At 43.8% G+C, this 18,486-nt stretch overlaps 1 protein-coding gene across 13 annotated transcripts in view; it reads left to right on the plus strand.

The window, feature by feature from the left end:
* The window catches only part of CLASP1 (cytoplasmic linker associated protein 1), a 483,598-nt gene that overhangs the window by 252,897 nt on the left and 212,215 nt on the right, over positions 1–18,486 (plus strand). For all 13 annotated transcript variants that reach the window (XM_088473663.1, XM_088473650.1, XM_088473651.1 and 10 more), the window contains 3 exons: positions 4,039–4,197; positions 5,649–5,722; positions 8,522–8,614. In XM_088473663.1, coding sequence (XP_088329789.1) covers positions 4,039–4,197; positions 5,649–5,722; positions 8,522–8,614 — 326 coding nt within the window. The remainder of the gene's footprint in view (positions 1–4,038; positions 4,198–5,648; positions 5,723–8,521; positions 8,615–18,486) is intronic.

An 18,486-nucleotide genomic window follows, 5' to 3' on the forward strand; every position in this document is an offset into this window, starting at 1 on the left:
AGGCCTCTTAGCACTGAGTCAGAATGATATGAGCAGTTATTCGGATCCCAGTGTGATAATTACACAGTAAGGGTCTGTTCGTGCTGTCAGTTACCACCCTCCATGACATCACCCAGTTGCTATGCTGCAGAGACAGCTGATAGAACAGCACTGTGAGGAGAGCGTCTAGCTCCATCCTCTGGCTGTCTCCTGCAGTAAGCAGGCAGCATTCTCATTTACATTCTCCTTCATCTTCTTTAGATAAAAAAGCCCTCCTGGTTGTAAACCCTTTCATTACCTGTTAGTGCATTACAGCATTCTCTCAGTCTGTCCCCAGGGGTTGCAGTACTCAGTCCTGGCCAGAGAGCAGCTGTTCCAGATACGCTGCTGATGCTCTTCTGGGATTAGTGTGGGCTAGTTATACCTAACCAGCGGATTGGGCTTCATTTCCTGTGACTGCACCACACATGCACACCGGGGGAAGGATCTGACTTTCCCAGCATGTTGGCTGTCTCTCTGTGTGTTCAGACAGCTCAGCGTATTCCTTTCACTAAACCCCTTCCAATGTGGATCCAGTGTGGGAGGAGAGCGAAGGGATGCTGAGGAAGCTCATTTGCCAAAGGATATGTACCAGTAAGAGTGGATACTTTCATTCTCTTTATTTGTGTATCAGTGTGATCAATGTGCGGATGGAAGAGGGAGTGGTGTAATCGCCGGCCTTACAAGCTCTGTCGCCATAATGACAGAAGGATAAACTCTGTCTGATGTACAGTAATTCCCCGTTTCTGCTGATGGTTTTTCTGATTGCCAGCTGCCTGGGTGTGAATGTCTGCTTCCCTTGTGCATATATCACGTTCTGCATTTTCTGGCTGCTCTTTGTCTTCCTGTCTGTGATGGAGGGCAGACCAGTCTGTGTGGTCTATAGCTCTGTGTGGATGGAGAGGTGTATGCTTGTATGTGTTAACAGTAAATATATAATGTATAGCTATATTCATTGATAAGTGTATTTTTAGATCTGAATTCATGTCATTCTGTATGTTTTTAAATATATAATATAATGTGGTAGAGAAATTTTCACAATAATATATGTATATACTCATGTATGTAAATATATATATTAATAGGTGTTTATATGTATGTGTATATACTGTGTGTGTATGTATATGTATATATATATATATATATATATATATATATATATACAGACAGACAGAGACACACCCTGGGGGAATTCAAATGTTGGCGAGGGGTGCGAATTGCCTTTTCCGCACCGTTTAAACGGCAACCCCTCTCCCACTCTTTACCCAGCCAGTCAAATTCCCGATTCACACAAATGTGCTCACTACCCTATGGGGTAGGGAACACTTTTGTAAGAGAACCCGCTGCTGTAAAGCGCAGCGGCTTCCGCACAGACTCAGCCAGGTGAACGGATTTGCCTTCGGCATTTCTCCCCTGTATACAAGTTGCAAGACGGCACTTGGGACTAGGAAAATGCACCAAAACAGGAACTGAGATCTCCGTTCCTGTCTCAGCAGTAAGTTTTTCTAGCCCCGACTACCGCCTTGCAACTTGTATTTTTGGCGTTTCCCAGTTTGGTTACCAGCAGGTGGCACAGTTATTTGATCGTTGTGAGTGCCGCACAAACGGAGTGTGTATGAATATTCAAATACTGTGTGTGTGTGTGTATGTGTGTGTATGTATATATATGTATGTGTGTATAATATATTAGTGTTCACTCTAGGGCTGGAGTGGGGCAGGGGGCCTGTGGGTAAAAAGGGCACTATAGCGCATGCCCGAAAAGGGGGCATGGTCACTTTAAAAGGGGGCATGGTCACTTTAAAAGGGGGCATGTCCTTAAGACACCTCCCTTTCATCACTGTAGGAAGCATGCCCAGCACTCATGGAGATGCTGGGCAGCCCCAAAGCTCTCCCTGCAGCGTAAACATATGCAGTGCGCAACTCCTCCCGCGGAACACTGCAGCACCTGACTGGCTGTTTCAGCGTGTTACTGCCTTAAGGGCAGGGCATGTTAGCATTTTGAAAACGGGCAGGGCACTCCACTAACACAGCCTAGCATGAACTGCATTTTAGAATGTAAGCTCTCATGAGCAGGGCCATCTACCCTCTTGTGCTTCTCCTTACTATAGTGTCATTTACTTCTTACTCACCACTAGGGCACCTAACACTTGGTTGCTTATGCTCTGTTGCTTATCTGGGTGATATGGTCGCTAATGTAGCAATATATATTATCCATGTCCTGTATTGTACTGTTCTGTAAGTCACTTGTCTACAATTCGTTTATGTACTTTGTAAGGCGCTGCGGAACACTTGCGGCGCCATATAAATGATAATAATAATAATTACTGCTGTGTGTGTGTATATACATAATACACATGTATATGTGTGTGTACATCCATATATAGACACACAATCAGCCATAACATTAAAACCTCCTGCCTAATATTATGAAAGTCACCCTCATGTCGCCAAAACAGCTCTGACCCATTGAGGCATTGGTTTAACAAGACCTCTGAAGGTGTTCTATGGTATCTGGCACCAAGACAGTAGTATCACCCTCAGCCATAGGCAATCGCAGGAGAGGGAGGGGGGGATTTACAGTTGCCTGGAAACCTTGCCCACCCCCTGATGACCACAATAGAGATATAGCATATAATGCTATAGCTGCATGTTTTTTTAAGATCTCCTTAATAGTCACAAATGAAATAATTAGCACTATAGTACCTGTTGATCTTTTAGCACCAACTAGGAGATCTGGAAAACATGCACTGTAGGGGCTGCACTGATATAGAACAGTTATAGGTTCAATTATTAATAATGTATAATAATACACCAGGGACGTGTGGTGAGGTCAATGGATGGGGAGGCACTGGCTAGTATCAGAGCCAAATTTACAAACACATATATGAACCTGCACAGATCTCCCCCCTCAAATAGATCCCCACACACACACAGATACCCCATAGCACATAACCCCCTCGCACATAACTCCTCCTAGCACAAAAGGTACCCCCCTAGCACCGGCCTCTCATCCTTTTTCATCCTTTTTCTCCTTTGTGTGCTTCCGTCTGCATATGCCAATTTCCTTCCCTCCTCAGTGCTGCTACTGAGCTCCAATGCCTGAGTATTTCCTGGAGTGGTCACCTGATCGTCAAAAGTGTCCATCAGAGCTCAAGGCATGCCCCCTCACAGTGAGGCATGCCTCCATTAGCTCTTTTTCTCTGTTTTATTGACTGCTTCGTGGCCCAGCCCCCAGCTCCAGGCAGTGTCAGCTGTCAGGTGAGGCTGAGTTAAAGTTATAAATACCTTCATTGTATTATACCAATCATTTTTATAGTCAAGACTCTGCAGTCTGACAGTGAGTATGATAGCGGAGGCTCTCTCCCCTGCTTACCCTGACCACATGTCCCTGTAAAACACTATCCAGTACATAAGGAGACCAATTTGTACTATGCCCCCCCCCCCCCCCCCCCCCCGTCCCAGATTCCAAAACTAGCACAAATGCTCTGGAATGGAGCCCACATCTGAAATAAAAAACATTCAGCTCAGATAGAGTGGCCCTACTTTTGCATATAATGGCATACTGTGATTGCTGGTCATGTATATGTCAGAATGATTACATACACTATACTTCGTATGACATATTATAGCTGATTAAGTGCTGATTATGCCCTCTTCATGGACTGAAGACACTTGTTTTAAAATCAAGCATTTGGAAAACCCTCTGTAGAAATCCTGCATTTGCTACTGCTCAACTGCCGTATTTGTGACAATATTAATGAGATCAGATTATGTTCCCATTGTTTTGCTTCTTCTCCAAATTTGTTCTCTTTCAAAACAATGTAATTCATAATTATACTTTACAAAGCTTTAAAGTTGTCATTCAGTCAAACATAAGTCCATCGCAGTCAGTCTGAAAGATGTGGTGGACATTTATGTGGCCAAGTAATATAAATTCAAGAACTTTTTTGAATTATTTGTCAAATGTTTACATGTGCTCTGAGTTTGAGTAACCATGCTACCTGAAAATTTTCATTACAGATAAAAACTTTGATGATGAAGACTCAGTTGATGGAAACAGACCTTCATCAGCCAGCTCCACTGTGTCCTCCAAAGCACCGCCACCTTCTGCTCGCAAACCGGTGACTATGGGGACAGCTCGAAGGCCGGGGACAACCACTGTGGCCACCAAGTCAGGAGGTAAGTATAGGGATGTGAATTTAATTCTGTGTTTACTTGTGAACTTTCATACATGTGCTTAACAGTATATATTTATTCTTTTTTTTTTTTTTTTTTTTTTTTTTTTTAATAACAAAAGTGCCCTTCTCATTGGTGCTGTGTACAAGCTTATTATGTAGTCAGGGCTATAATGAAACATTTAAAGGGATATTTTTGCTCAAGGCAAAAAAGAAAGACAAATTATGCCTATTCTGGGGCACCCTTTAGAAAAATACTGTTAATATGATGTTGATATGATGAGTAAATATAAAACGTAACATTTATTAGAGAACCTTTAAAAGTGAAACATTGTCTTAGTTCAATGGATAGTTATATTTTCCTGGAATAAACTATTAATATTCAGTCTGTAAGGTGCATCTGTAGCTCCTGGCTTATGTTTTCTTACAAGTGTATTTTGGTTTCTTCCAAGAGGGATCAATGTATACCTCGGTGAAAGGGGGAATCTGCATCTTGAACTGAGTATAGTTTCAATGTGAAATATTCTGCCAGAATTCACTGCTTTATAGTCACACAATACCCAAAATGTGTAGTTTATTGTACAAATATAGGAAAACATACTAATTTCTTGTATATTTATGCAGTTGATATTTTTATTTTCACTCTTCAACACAATTATTGGCAGCTCTATAGTTACTGAATCTAGGGGGAGATGTATCAAGCTTTAAGAGTGGAGAAGTTGTCCATAGCAACTAATCAGCTTCTACCGAACATTTTCTAGAGCATGGATAGGCAACATGTGACACTATAGATCCAAAAAACCCCTGCTACAGTTCTGCTGTTAGATCCTGCTAAAATTGTGGCAAGGCATGCTTGAATGTGTAGTTCCACAGCAGTTGGATTTCCACAGGTTGCCTTCCTCTGTTAGCTAGAAGCTGGTTGCTATGGGCAACTTCTCCACTATTTTACAAGGCTTGAAACATCTTCCCAATGTCACAGCAGAGCAAGATTCAAATATATATATATATTTTTTTCTTAGGCCCCACGCCCGCTTAACAGTTACTGGTGGCCTCCCTGGAGACATTTAACTGCTGTATACATGCTGGGTGCACACTATACTATCTTTCGTACGATATATTGTTCTGTTGTGGATTGGAATGATATATCATACGGATCGTGCAGTGTGTAAGCCAGATCCGTTCATGATGGTCGTTCATCGTATCGTCCCATCTGCAGATTGAGCGATGAAATGAACGACGCCATGCTGCTACATGCATAATTATATTTTGTACTATTGTACACCGCTTCATGCAGTGTGTATGGTGCATGCTATGTACCGTTACATTGCGCCGTTCTGTTGCTGGGTACATCCTATAGTGATTAGGTGATTGTAGCTTTTTTGCTATACTGTTGAATAGCTAGTGATGCGCACACAGTCCAAAGTCGCTGATGTCATTTCTCCTCTCTGTAAATAGCAAAGGAAGGAGGTGCAGGAGCAGTCGATGAGGAGGACTTCATCAGAGCATTTGAAGATGTTCCGACTGTACAGGTAACAATGGGTCTCAATGCTGCAATTGATAAATGTCAGACAACGGCCCCAAGAATGCAACTGATGGGCCAAATAAATGTCTGATGTTTATTACTGTAAAATATTATAATTGTTTTTATTTTCTGATGCATATAGTCACATATGTTGTATGCTGTTTTTATCATCTAGATATTAACGGTTTTGTTTGGTTTATCTGTCAAACTGAAGATCCAGCATTTGTCCACTGCACATAAATATTCATGTTCCCTGTTGAATTTGTTACTTTACAGTCTTGTGCATGTTTAATGGTCATTCACACATACAGTACCACAGTAAAAGTGCACATTTCATTCCTTACAAATAGAATGTAATTTCACAATGCAGCATGTCTTATCTTCTGACTTGTACATTTCTGACTTGCAAGAACCTAAAGTGCTTATACAAACTTAATTTAGATGCATTTTCCATACTCTTCTCATGTTACATTCCATTACTTGTAGTAAAGTAGTTTTAGGAATGTAGTTCTTATAAAAGTACGTTTGACACCACAGCGTTCTTGTATCAATGTTACACGATTATTTTTTGCTGCTAGGGATCCCTGCTTCTTACAATGGGATGTAGTTACCAGACCAGCGGTCGGCATGCTGCCAGTCTGAATTCCGACGCTGAAAGTCCGACACGGGACCTAAGATAGGCGCCGAAATACCGATGCCTATCTTAATCCTGATGCCGGAATCCAGAAGGACGCCAGCCCGAACGAGGTAAGTCTGGGGCGCCCTAGAGTTTTTAGAAGTGAGATTTAGAAGAGATGTTGCCCATAGCAACCAATCAGATTCTAGCTATTATCTTCTAGAGCAGTGTTGGCTAAACTTGACACTCCAGCTGTTGTGGAACTATATATCCCAGCATGCCCTGCCACAGTTTTAGCATGTCCTAATAGCAAAACTGTAGCAGTGCATGCTGGATTATGTAGTTCCATAACAGCTGGAGTGTCAAGGTTAGCCAACACTGTTCTAGAAGGTGCTAGTTAAGTGTTAAGTAGAATATGATTGGTTGCTATGGGCAACATCTCTTCTAAAACTCACTTCGAAAAAAATCTCACTTTAGGAAATTTACCCCTTAGCGTTAGCTGCAGGGAGAGTGCTAGGTTTATTCAGCATAGCAGGGTTACAGGTTGTTTTTTTGTTAGGGTTGAGCACTAAGGGGGGAGAATTAGGTTTAGGCACGGGGAGGGTTAGGGTGCGGGGTGGGGAGAGTTAGGGGGGGAAAGGGGAAGTATACTTACCTTACCCGACCCCTGTCGGGATAACAACCACCGGGATGCCGCTGTCGGTATTTTGATAGGATTTGGCGGGTGTGTAGGTACACCCGATATGTCTGTGAATGATGCTGTTCAGACATATTAGGTCAGCCTTGTAGCACAGCCGATGCTGCATGTGTGTACGGGCGACCTGCCAACTGCCTGTACACTGGCTGCAGGGACCGCCGGCTCTGAAATTACAACTGGATGGGTAAATTTAAATGCTCGCCCAGTTGTGATGTCAACCTAGACATATCAAGTGGCCGATTGGTAAGTGTGTATTGCTTACCTATCAGCCGCACAGACAGCGGATAGGTCTGCTGACCGATTCCATTCGTGCAAGTGTGTGCCCATCATCAGTCTGTGGAATACTGCTGTCTCCACTCCCATCACATCAAGACACTACCTGTCACCTGCAGTCCTCGCTGACACAATTACACAAGAGAACAGATCACTGCCTAATGCAAGATCAATTCACTGAGCTAATTGCTACAGGGTGTTATCTCTTTCCACTTCAAAACTAGCAACTTTCAGGAAATGACCTTTTCCTGAAATGACCTTTTTACAAAACTTTTCGCCGATAACGTCATTTTCGCCTGTTTTGGTTTTACCCCTTATTCAATTTCAGAGACTTTCCGCCTAGGCGGAAAGTCAATGCAGTGTACTAGGCGAAAAATTGTTGCCTATGAATAGCAGGCAGAAAAAAGTGCAGAATTGGGGTTTTGGGGTGCAACGTTGCGGGAACCCCCGTGCAGCCTTCAGACAGTCCCCCAAAGGTAAACACTATCAATTTTTTTAAAAAACACTTAGGACATCCCAAAAAATGACTTTGAAAAAGGGGGCGAAATAAAAAAAGTTGGGGTACAAAGTTAAAAACTAGCTAACTTGACTCTGGGGGAGTCCCCAAGTATGCCCCAGGTTTTTTTTTATTGCAGGTGCTTGCGGCAGGTGGATTTTTCACGATTTTTTCAACTTCACTTTGGCAACTTGAAAATATGCTGACCCTCATTTTCAAGTACCCCAAATTTGCTGGGATAAGTTATTTTCAGGAAAAAATACTCCTGAATACTATTCTGCATCACGTATAGAAAAACGCTATTTAGCAGCTATTGAGTCTGTTTAAAAACACCAAATACCTTCAGCAAGCCAAATCGGGGGGTACCATAGGGAGCCCCAATGTCAGAGCATCATTTGGGGGGGTGTCAGGCTGATTTCCCCAAAACTGACAGTACTTTCCGCCTGTTCAAGTTTCGCCGGGTCCCGTTTTTGCGTACTTTCAAATTGAATACGGGGTAAAGCGTGCACGCGTGCGATACTTTTCCGCCTGCAAAACAGACGAAGTAGGCAGAAAGTCCGGGCCGTGAAAAAGTATCGCTGCTCGGCTCAATTTTAATACGGCTCTAAGTGTGTTAATGAACACTTTGAAAATCTGATATAATCTTTCTAAAATCTTTTATCTTTTACGATCCATAAGAAGGAATATTTGCAAGCAGAACTTTACTGAGTTTACTTTCTTGTAGATCTATTCAAGCAGAGATCTTGAGGAATCGATCAATAAAATACGGGAAATACTGTCGGATGATAAGCATGACTGGGAGCAGAGAATTACTGCGGTAAGGCACCTGCAGGATTTCTGGAAATCTTTTGTTTGTTTAGCTGCTACTGTTGTGGTCTTTGCCTACAGTCCATCTTGTATTTGTAGTTCTGGTTACCATAGGTAATTTTCATTGTCCTGAATGTAAGGGGACCTCTGTGAAGAATCTTTCACTCCTATACCATATATTTTTATGTTTGAATATTATTGTCACTAGTATATAATACACAGTATCCTTGTATTTGGAAAGTAGTGATATTACTCCTGTAATACATATATTGATATTTGGAGAATAATGCTGTCACTTCTGTACCAATGTCCTAATAATTGAAGATTGTGGTGTCTCTCCTATACCATATATCCTTATATTTGGAGAATAACTATGTCACTTCTATACCTAATCTCTCTGGCATGCCACCTGGAGGACACTGTGATACAATTCTAATGAAGCCACTCCTATACCATATATCCTTATATATGTTGAGGAATGATGTTAGTCCGGGATGTAATCATATTGTCGACAGTCAAAAGGTCGTCATGATTAAATGTCGACACGGTCAAAAGGTCAACAATAGACATTATAGAGTTGGTGTTAGGCTTAAAATTGGTTGCCGACATTTTGTCAGGGTCAACATATTTGCAAGTCGACATTCTGAGCATGTCAACATTTTGTATGTGTTGACATTATGGTGTCTATAGAATGGTTGTCAACCTTGTGATTCTCCACAAAACATACTGAAACCATAACTTATAGAATATAGCCTATATATGGACAGGGATGATGTGTGTCCTATAAAATGTTGTATTTGGAGAGCAGTTTTGTATGATATATTTACATACTCAGTGGCCACTTTATTAGGTAAATCTAATTAGTGTTACTTCTAGGGGACAAGGGGCCTCTCAATTAGGTGCACCAAAGGCGCTGCCCAAAAAGGGGCATGGTCACTATAAAAGTGGCGTGACCTTGAGACGTGCCCCCTTTTCATCACTGTAGGGGGCATGGCATGCCCAGCACTCACAGAGGTGCTGGGCTTCACCCAAGCTGTTCCGCAGTGTGACTAGATGGCGTGCGAAATCTATTCACTCGCCAGGGGAGCCATGCAGCCGGGAAGAGCTGAAAGCCGGAGCGAGCTGAGACCGCTCTGCAGGCTGTCAGCGCAGCAATCCCAGCAGGGCACATTTTAACTTTTAATAAAGGGAAAGGGTGCGGCACCCCACCCCACGGAAGAAGTCTAGTGGCAACGCTATCTTTCTAGTTTAACCCCCCTCTCCCCCAGAACAGTTGTCTTAAACAATGTACTTGAGACATTCCCCAGAGTTTCTGGTCCATGTTCACAATGGCATCACCCAGTTACTGCAGATTTGTTGTCTACACATTCATACTGCAAATGTCCCATTCCACCACAAAGGTTCTCTATTGGCTTGAGACCAGGTGACTGTGGAGGCCACACTAGTAAACGGACTTCCCCGTCATGTGCATGGAACCAGCTTAAGGTGACGTGTGATTTGTGACATGGCTCCTTACCCTGCTGAATGTAGTAATTATACGATAGGTAGCACCTGTCCATAGAGAGGCACATGGTCAAAAATAATACTCTGGTAGGCTGTGGCAGTGTCCATTTGATATAAAAGGGCCTAATGTGTGCCAAGAAAATGTCACACCATTACAACACCATCAGCCTAATATGTTGATACAAAGTAGGATGGATCTATGGATTTATGTGGTTTGTATGTTGCTGTAGAAATTCATATCGGGCAAACATCTTCAGCTGTCCAGTATTGATCAGCTTGTTCCCACTGTGGACTCTGTTTCCTGTTCTTAGCTGACAGGAGTTGAACACTCTGGTCTACTATATAAGGTCCGAGGAAGCGCTGTGTGCCCGATGTGGTGGGAACAATGTAACAATATAACAGTGTAAATAAGCGGCAATAAATAAAAAGTACTTGAAAGATGAAGAGTAAGTAAACATATTTTAAAGATCAAGTAATGTTATAGCTCTTTTGTGTGGTAAAAATTGTGCCTGTGGCTCAAAGACAATGCTGCAGGTGTCTCTCCCTATCATACCCTATTTGCCTTGTGTCGTCAGTCTGTTGATGGGGTCTATTATACTGCTGCCGGTGTCCCGATCCTCTCCCCTGCGCTTTTCCGTCTTGTGCAGACAGGTGGGTATGCAGTGTGACCTCCGTCTCAAGCAGGGACTCTGTGGCTGCATAGAAATTTACATGCACTGCTCCGGCATCTTGTTTCATGGAAGAGTTTTATGTTTTGCTCTCAGGAGTTTCTGTAACAGGAAGAGAGTATGAGATGCAGCTGGACTATGCCCCCAGTCCATCCCTGTCCTTATCCCAGGACCGCGCTCTGCCGTGCTGATCAGTCCACAAAACCCTGACTGCACCACACACAACGAGCGCTGAAGTGCAGCAGCCATGTCAGTCAGGGGCAATGTTACCACTCTGAAATCTCAGATTTCCCTGTACCCTGCTCCATCCTGATTATTCCTAGTCAAAGCCTCAAATTTCCTGGTTTTCCTCCCTGACGACTTTTTTTGGGGTTTAAACAATTCAATAGATGCTTGAAAAGCTTACTTTGATGTCAAATCTTACAAAATGAACGTCCCTGTCTGATTTCCTTTGTTTGTGCAGTGACCAGTGTGCAAAAACAGTTAGAATAACCCTAACTAATAACCAGGAAATTTTGAGGCTTTCACCAGGAAAAACCAGAATGGAGCAAAGAACAGGGAAATCTGAGATTTCAGAGTGGTAACATTGCCCCTGACTGACATGGCTGCTGCACTTCAGCGCTCGTTGTGTGTGGTGCAGTCAGGGTTTTGTGGACTGATCAGCACAGCAGAGCGCGGTCCTGGGATAAGGACAGGGACGGGCTGGAGGCATAGTCCAGCTGCATCTCATACTCTCTTCCTGTTAGAGACTCCTGAGAGCAAAACATAAAACTCTTCAATGAAACAAGACGCCGGAACAGTGCACGTAATTTCTATGCAGCCACAGAGTCCCTGCTTAAGACGGAGGTCACACTGCATAACCCGCCTGTCTGCAGAAGACGGAAAAGCGCAGGGGAGAGGATCGGGACACCGGCAGCAGTATAATAGATCCCATCAACAGACTGACGGACACAAGGCAAAAATATAGGGTAAGATAGGGAGAGACACCTGCAGCATTGCACTTGAGCCGCAGCACCATTTTTACCTTGCAAAAGAACTATAACATTACTTGTTCTGTAAAATATTTTTGTTTTTTTCTTACTCCTCATTTTTCAAGTACTTTTTATTTATTGCCACCTATTTACACTGTTATATGCAACATTGTTCCCACCACATAGGGGAGAAAGCATTTCCTCTGACCTTATATTTATCACTTTTTATTTGTATTGAGAAGTAAATCCGCTTATCCACTTGCCGATATAAATGAGTGATTAAACAATAACTACATTGTTATCGTTCAATCGCTCATTAATCGTGCATAAATCGTGCAGTTTAACGTCGGAAACTACGTTTCCGACATAAATCATCGCCTGAACAGGACGATCAATCTACCGATAACAACAGATTGGGCATGTTCAGGGATGAAGTAGGGTGCCTGCACTGAACGACATATCGTTCAATGTAGGCATTACAGGGGATGAGGAATAACTGCTATTACACTGTTGTAATCGTACTATCATTACCCCATCGGCAAGTGGATACGCACCTTAAGGAAGCAGCTTAACACATTTTAGGTGCTCTATTGTCATTCTTACCATAATTTACTCTGGTCTGCTGCTTCTTTAGCTCATTTACTGTAATTTGCTGCGCATTCAGAGATGCTCTTCTGCACATAACTGTTGTAATGCATCATTATTTGGGTTACCGTTGCCTTCATGTCAGCTTGAAACAGCCTGGCCATTCCCCACTGACCTGTTATTAATAAGGCATTTTCTCCCACAGATCTGACTCTTATTGCATGTTTTTTATGCAGCATTCTCACTAAACTCTATAGACCAGGGATTTCCAACCACGGTCCTCAAGGAACACTAACAATCCAGGCTTTAAGGATAGCCATAGCTGAACACAGGTGACTTAATCACAGATGGTTAAATCAAAATAACTAAAGTACTAATTAAGCATGGATATCACTAAAACCAGGACTGTTAGTGTGCCTTGAGGACAGAGATTTGGAATCACTGCTATAGACTGTTGAGCATAAAAATCCCAAGTGATCAGCAGTTTATCAAACATCCTGTCTGGCACCAACAATCATTCCACATTCAAAGTCACTTAGATCACATTTCTTCTCCATTTTTTGTTTGGTCTGAACAACAACTGACCCTCTTTACCATGTCTGCATGCTTTTATGTTTTCAATTGGTGAAATATGATTGGCTGATTATATATACATTCTCAATATTAGTAATTTAGCAACATACTTTTTTTTAATCATGTTTATTTTTGGAATTTAAAAGTTTACACCCACACAAACAAAATAAATTTGAGACAGAACAATCGTGCATTACATTAAGGATCAAAACAAACGTTTTCCAGTATAATAACAATATAAAACAATATATAAAACCAGCATACATATAAAAAATAGACAGAGGCCTATTACACATCAGAATATTCCACATATATAAAACTTAACAAATGAAAACCAAAATAAATAGAAATAAAGAAAATGCTGTAACAGCCTTATTACAGACAATCAAAATCAAACAGAGATATCTTATGGCACTTAGATCGCCAACAGATATGAAACCCCATAATAGGAATATATATAGAATACGGGTGCCCGAAGGCGCAATTCAGACCCCTGCTACAGTAAATCAAAATAACAGTAAAAGTACTGTAAGTGCCTGCAGAATATAGAAAAACTGGCATGACATTAAAAAAAATCAATATATTATTGATATTCTAAATAAGGAGGACCCCAGTACCCATTATCAGACCAGGATATACAGATATCATCTCCTCTCAAATAAATGGTCATAAACTAAACAAACAGCAGATCAATAAAAGAAAGCAAATAGCATTTAAAGCATATATTATCCAAACTCCCTGAAGCAGGAAAAATAAGAACATCCCACCCCCCTATTCCCCCCACCCTGTATAACCATATCCCCAACTCACGGCATACCTGTATCCCCAAACTAACACCCCCAACCTCAACTACATGACTCAACCAAACCCACCCTACCATAGAAAGTGAGGGCAACATGCTATTCGTGAGCCCTAAGAGCATGGAGCTCTCAGCCCAGGATTAAAGGGCCCACAAAATAACTGTCAAATATAGCAAACACATAAGAGTATTCCAGACAAATTTCAGTTAAAAACAAATATCACACAAAAAAAGAACAGGAGAATAAGATCACGGATTAAACCCTGGAGGTTAATAAGTACTAACGAATAATAAGAAATAGCTGCAGGAGACATCAATAACTAAATATGTAGATAATGCAAAAAGAAACCAAGTGACTGACACAGATAGTGAAGACGGTAATGAAACATTAATAGACATACAGACCAAATAAAGGAGGATCAATCCAGTCCGGGGACCCCAGTCCAAGCCAGGGCGTTAACACCCCAGAAAAAAAAAAAAAAACAATTACAGATACTGAAAGCCACAGGTAGGTAAACAAATGACAACATATAGCAGGATACCATACATATGTCCCCAGATTTGACTGTTTCAATGTACAACCCCCGAAGCTTCCAAAGAGACCAGTACAGCACTGGCAAAAGCATTACAGGTCGCAATGGAAGAAAGACAAATCTCAGTCTTAACAATTGGAAACTGTGTAATGTCTATGGGGTCTATGGGGTCTATGTACTAAGCAGTGATCAGAGACAGAGTGAAAAGTAATAAGCCTGTGATAAGGTGCCAGCCAGTCAGCTTCCAACTGTAATTTTTCAAACACAGCCTGTGAGATGGCAGTTGGGAGCTGATTGGCTGGCAACTTATCACTTTTCACTCTGTCTCTTATCACTGCTTAGTACATAGACCCCTATGAGGGGTATTCAATATGAAAGGTTAACTTCCCTGGCGAAGTTAACATTTCATATCGGAGTTTTTTTCTGCGTAAAGGTATTGTGTGCGCTCCCGCTTATCCCCGTATTCAAAATAAAATTAACGAAAACGGGAATCTCCGAAGTTGGATTTGCGTAAAGTTACACATTTTTTCTTAAAATAATTGTAAGACCCCCCTAAAGTTGTAAAAACAATGGGGGAACACTATGGGTACCCCCGTTTTAGCCTTTAATTGAAAGTCGGGGATTTAAATAGCCGCAGCAGGTGTTTTTTTCCCGACATTGAAGAAGTGATGCAGAAGAGCACTGAAAATGAAATGAAAATGGGTACTAGCATATTTTGGTGTCCCTAAAGTCATTTTGTAAAAATTCTGCATTTGTTCACCTGCCGCTATAATTCTATTCTAGAAAACATCTTTCGCATACTTGCAGAATAGCCCTGAACCTATTTCCCTATTGTTTAACAATTTTTTCCCATTTTTTTTTTTTTTGCACCCCAATTTTTAAATACATTTTTTGGGGTGTCCCTATTTTTTTAAAAAACTTTATTTGACACTTTTTTAAATGTCAATCTCAGGGGCGCAGGCTATTTTTTTAAGCCTGCACCCCTAAACCCCAATTCTGCACTTTTTTTCGACACCTATTCAATGGTGAAAAGTTATCACCGTTTTTTATCAAAGACTTTTCAAAACTGCGATAAGTCTTTGAAATTGAATACGGTGTAAAACTAAAACAAGTGATATTAACGCAAAAAACGATGTTATCGCACCCATATTGAATACCCCTATATATCTTGATGTAGAAGAGACAGACCAGCATGCAGCGCTTCTAGCCGAGTCGCCACTCTCTGACACAAGGCTATAATGGTGTTAAGGGGGAGTTCCATGGTGCCCCAAGAAGACAATGATGCAACAGGAGAAAATGGAACAGGAGGTATCACAGGTCACAGGCCAGGTAAGTAGCCTCCAGGGTCACCACTCAGTGACAGAATGGCCGCAGGAGAGCGGAGCTCACAGCAGCACTATCAGGGCACATAAATCAAAATGTCAGTGTGTCACCGCCACCGGGGACAGGACCTGGAGTGCACAGCGGTTGTCAGTCACCTCCCTCAACACCCAGAGAAGAAGCTCAGGATCCGGGCAACATATTTCTAGATTGTCCCACAGTTAGTGAAGGAGAAGGCACAGGTGACCAGAGGAATCAGTTTGGCCGCGGGTGCGTCAGATCCAAGATAGTGCCTGCAATCCAAAATGGCACCGCAGCGGCTATGCAAACCAGGGGGCCGGAGCCAAAACACAGGCACAGGAGAAACGGTAACTTATATACGGCCCCAAGCGCTTCCACAGGCAGCAGTTGTAGGTTAGACATCTAGAGGTGATCAAAGGAAAGTCCTCAGAGGGCAGCAGGTGGATAGACGGGATCACTAAGGCTGGGGAACACAAGGACCAATGTCCTACTCCATGTCTTGCTAAGCCACGCTCCCAATTTATCAACCTACTTAGCGCCTGATCATGTAGTGTGTTATTATAGGTGCATCTTTTAAATGTAGCTATAAAGTGCACAGTATATGTGTTTTTTTTTCTACTTCAGGGTCCATAGGGGGTCCACAGGGTTGACCTTGGGGTATAGCTGGATCTGGATCCACGGGCACCACGCAGTTAAAGCTTTGCTGCTCCCAGGATGCACTTGGGTCCGTCCTCCTCTATACCCCGCCCCGGCCACAGGCACCTCAGTTTTAGTTGGTGCCCGGCCGGAGTCGGGTCACCCTGTCGCAGTGGGGCTGCAGGAGCAGCCCCTAAGCTTTATTTTAAAAGAGAAATTTTTTATTTTTTTCTACTTTTTTTACACTTTTAGAGCGGCAGCATCAGACTGTCCTTTAGGACGTCCACGCTGCCGCTCCTCCCCGCTGGCGCCGCGACGCCAGTACAGCTCTGGGGATCGCGGCGGGACCCCAGAGCCTGTACTAGCCGGGCTCTGGGGACTCCCTTGACTGCTGCCGGACGCGACGGGGATCAGGTAAGCCGCGGGTCGCCGCGTGCGGCGGCCCGCGGATACTTCAATGCAGTCAGGAGCCTCCGGTCTCTGGGGACAGACCGGAGGCGCTAGCGGCGGCGGGCTCCCCCTCAATTGAGGAATACCCCGCGTGTCCGCTAGACCACCAGGGTATCAGGCTGGTAGCGGGACCGGCAACCCGGGGGTTAATTGCTAGCCAGGGGAGGCAGCCTTCCCTGTCTAGCGGCTCCTCCCCTCAGCTCAGCGCGCCTTTCAACTAGGAGTCTGGCGTCGCTGAGCTGCTCTTATCTCTCGGCCACTCCTCCTCTGAGGTCTCCGGCGGCCATCTTTACTGGCACATCGCAGACTCCCAGGCGGTATCAAGTGGACCGGTCCCCCTGTGTACCTCTCCCCTGCTAAAGGACAGTGTACACAGCGCTATAGCCCTCCCAGACACTGAATCTGGGCGGTTGATTGTAGCGGAAGGTGCAGTGAGTATAACTTTTCTGCATTGTATGTGACTATTGCTAGTGCTGCCTGTCTGTGACTTATTCTCCTTACTGTCAGCTTATAACTATCCCTTTCCTTCTCCTATGGCCCGGCAGGTGTGTGGGGGAAGGGCGTTTTTCTGAGACCCTCACTTATATAAAACACGTATTTGTGGGGTCAGTCACATACTGTTGTGTGCTACACAGTACCATATCTGGGCTGTTGTGTCGCATACTGGTGAGTGCGCGGGTGTTAAAACCGTAATTCCTCTGGTGATACCTATTTCTTGTGATTTACGGTATCATGTCTGATGAGGAGACTGAGCGCTCTGTGGCTCCTGTGCTATTTTCCTGCAGACGTTGTGTTGCTGGAGTTGATGGGGAGGACTTATCTCAGGATGGTCTGTGCGGGCGGTGCCAGCTGGTACCGGACCCCTCCAACCCCCCTGTATCACAGGACCCTCCTTGGGCGATGTTTTCACAGGTGCTGGCGTCTATTGCGGACCGGTTATCGGTCCCATCAGCGGTCCCTTCTAGGGCGTTACCGCAGCCCACCATCCCCCATTCCCCGAGGGTTCCACAAATGTTGCGGTCTTCCCCCGGGGCCCAGACTGTGGGTCCTTACTCGGGACTGCCTGTGTATGTGCAGTCTTCCCCAGGGACGCGTCAGTCTGTAGTGCCTTTGCAGAGTTTTGCTCCGACGGCTCCTCCGCCTTGGGTGGATGTTCTATCCAGCTCCGTACAGAGTCTGGCGGCTTCATCCTCGGCGTTTCAGTCCATGTTGCAAGGTGATGTGCCACCAAGGGTGTCTAAACGTCCGGTTGTGAGTTCACTAGCTGCGCAGTTGTCGGACTCGGAAGTGTCCTCAGATGATGGAGAAATCCATGAGGACTCTGACTCTGATGTCATGGGGCAGGAGGTGGAAGCTAAGTCCTCCATTAATGTTCCAGCCTTAGTTAGGGCGGTGCGGGCTAGCCTACATGTTGAGGATGATGCGCCGGCTCCTAGGTCGAAGTTTCCTAATTTTAAAAAGGCCAAGGTGACCTCAACTGTGTTCCCCCTGTCTGATCAATTATCGGATCATATGGCGGCGGCCTGGCAGTTACCTAGTAAGAGGTTCCATCCACAGAAGAGGTTGGCGGCGAACTATCCTTTTCCTGAAGCTCATTGCAGGAAATGGGAAACTCCGCCGGCGGTGGATTCCCACGTTACCCGCTTGATCAAAAGCGCGACGTTGCCATTGCCGTCTATCTCCTCTTTGAAGGATCCCACGGACAGGAAGGTGGAGACTTGTTTAAAGTCCATTTATTCTCTTTCCGGGGCGGTGGCTCGCCCGTCCATGGCTATCTCCTGGGTGGCTAAAGCCATTGAGGCATGGGCCAATGCCTTGGAGGA

This window comes from Taudactylus pleione, unplaced genomic scaffold, assembly GCF_031769625.1.
Source record: "Taudactylus pleione unplaced genomic scaffold, aTauple2 ptg000138l, whole genome shotgun sequence".
NCBI classification, from domain to species: Eukaryota; Metazoa; Chordata; class Amphibia; order Anura; family Myobatrachidae; genus Taudactylus; species Taudactylus pleione.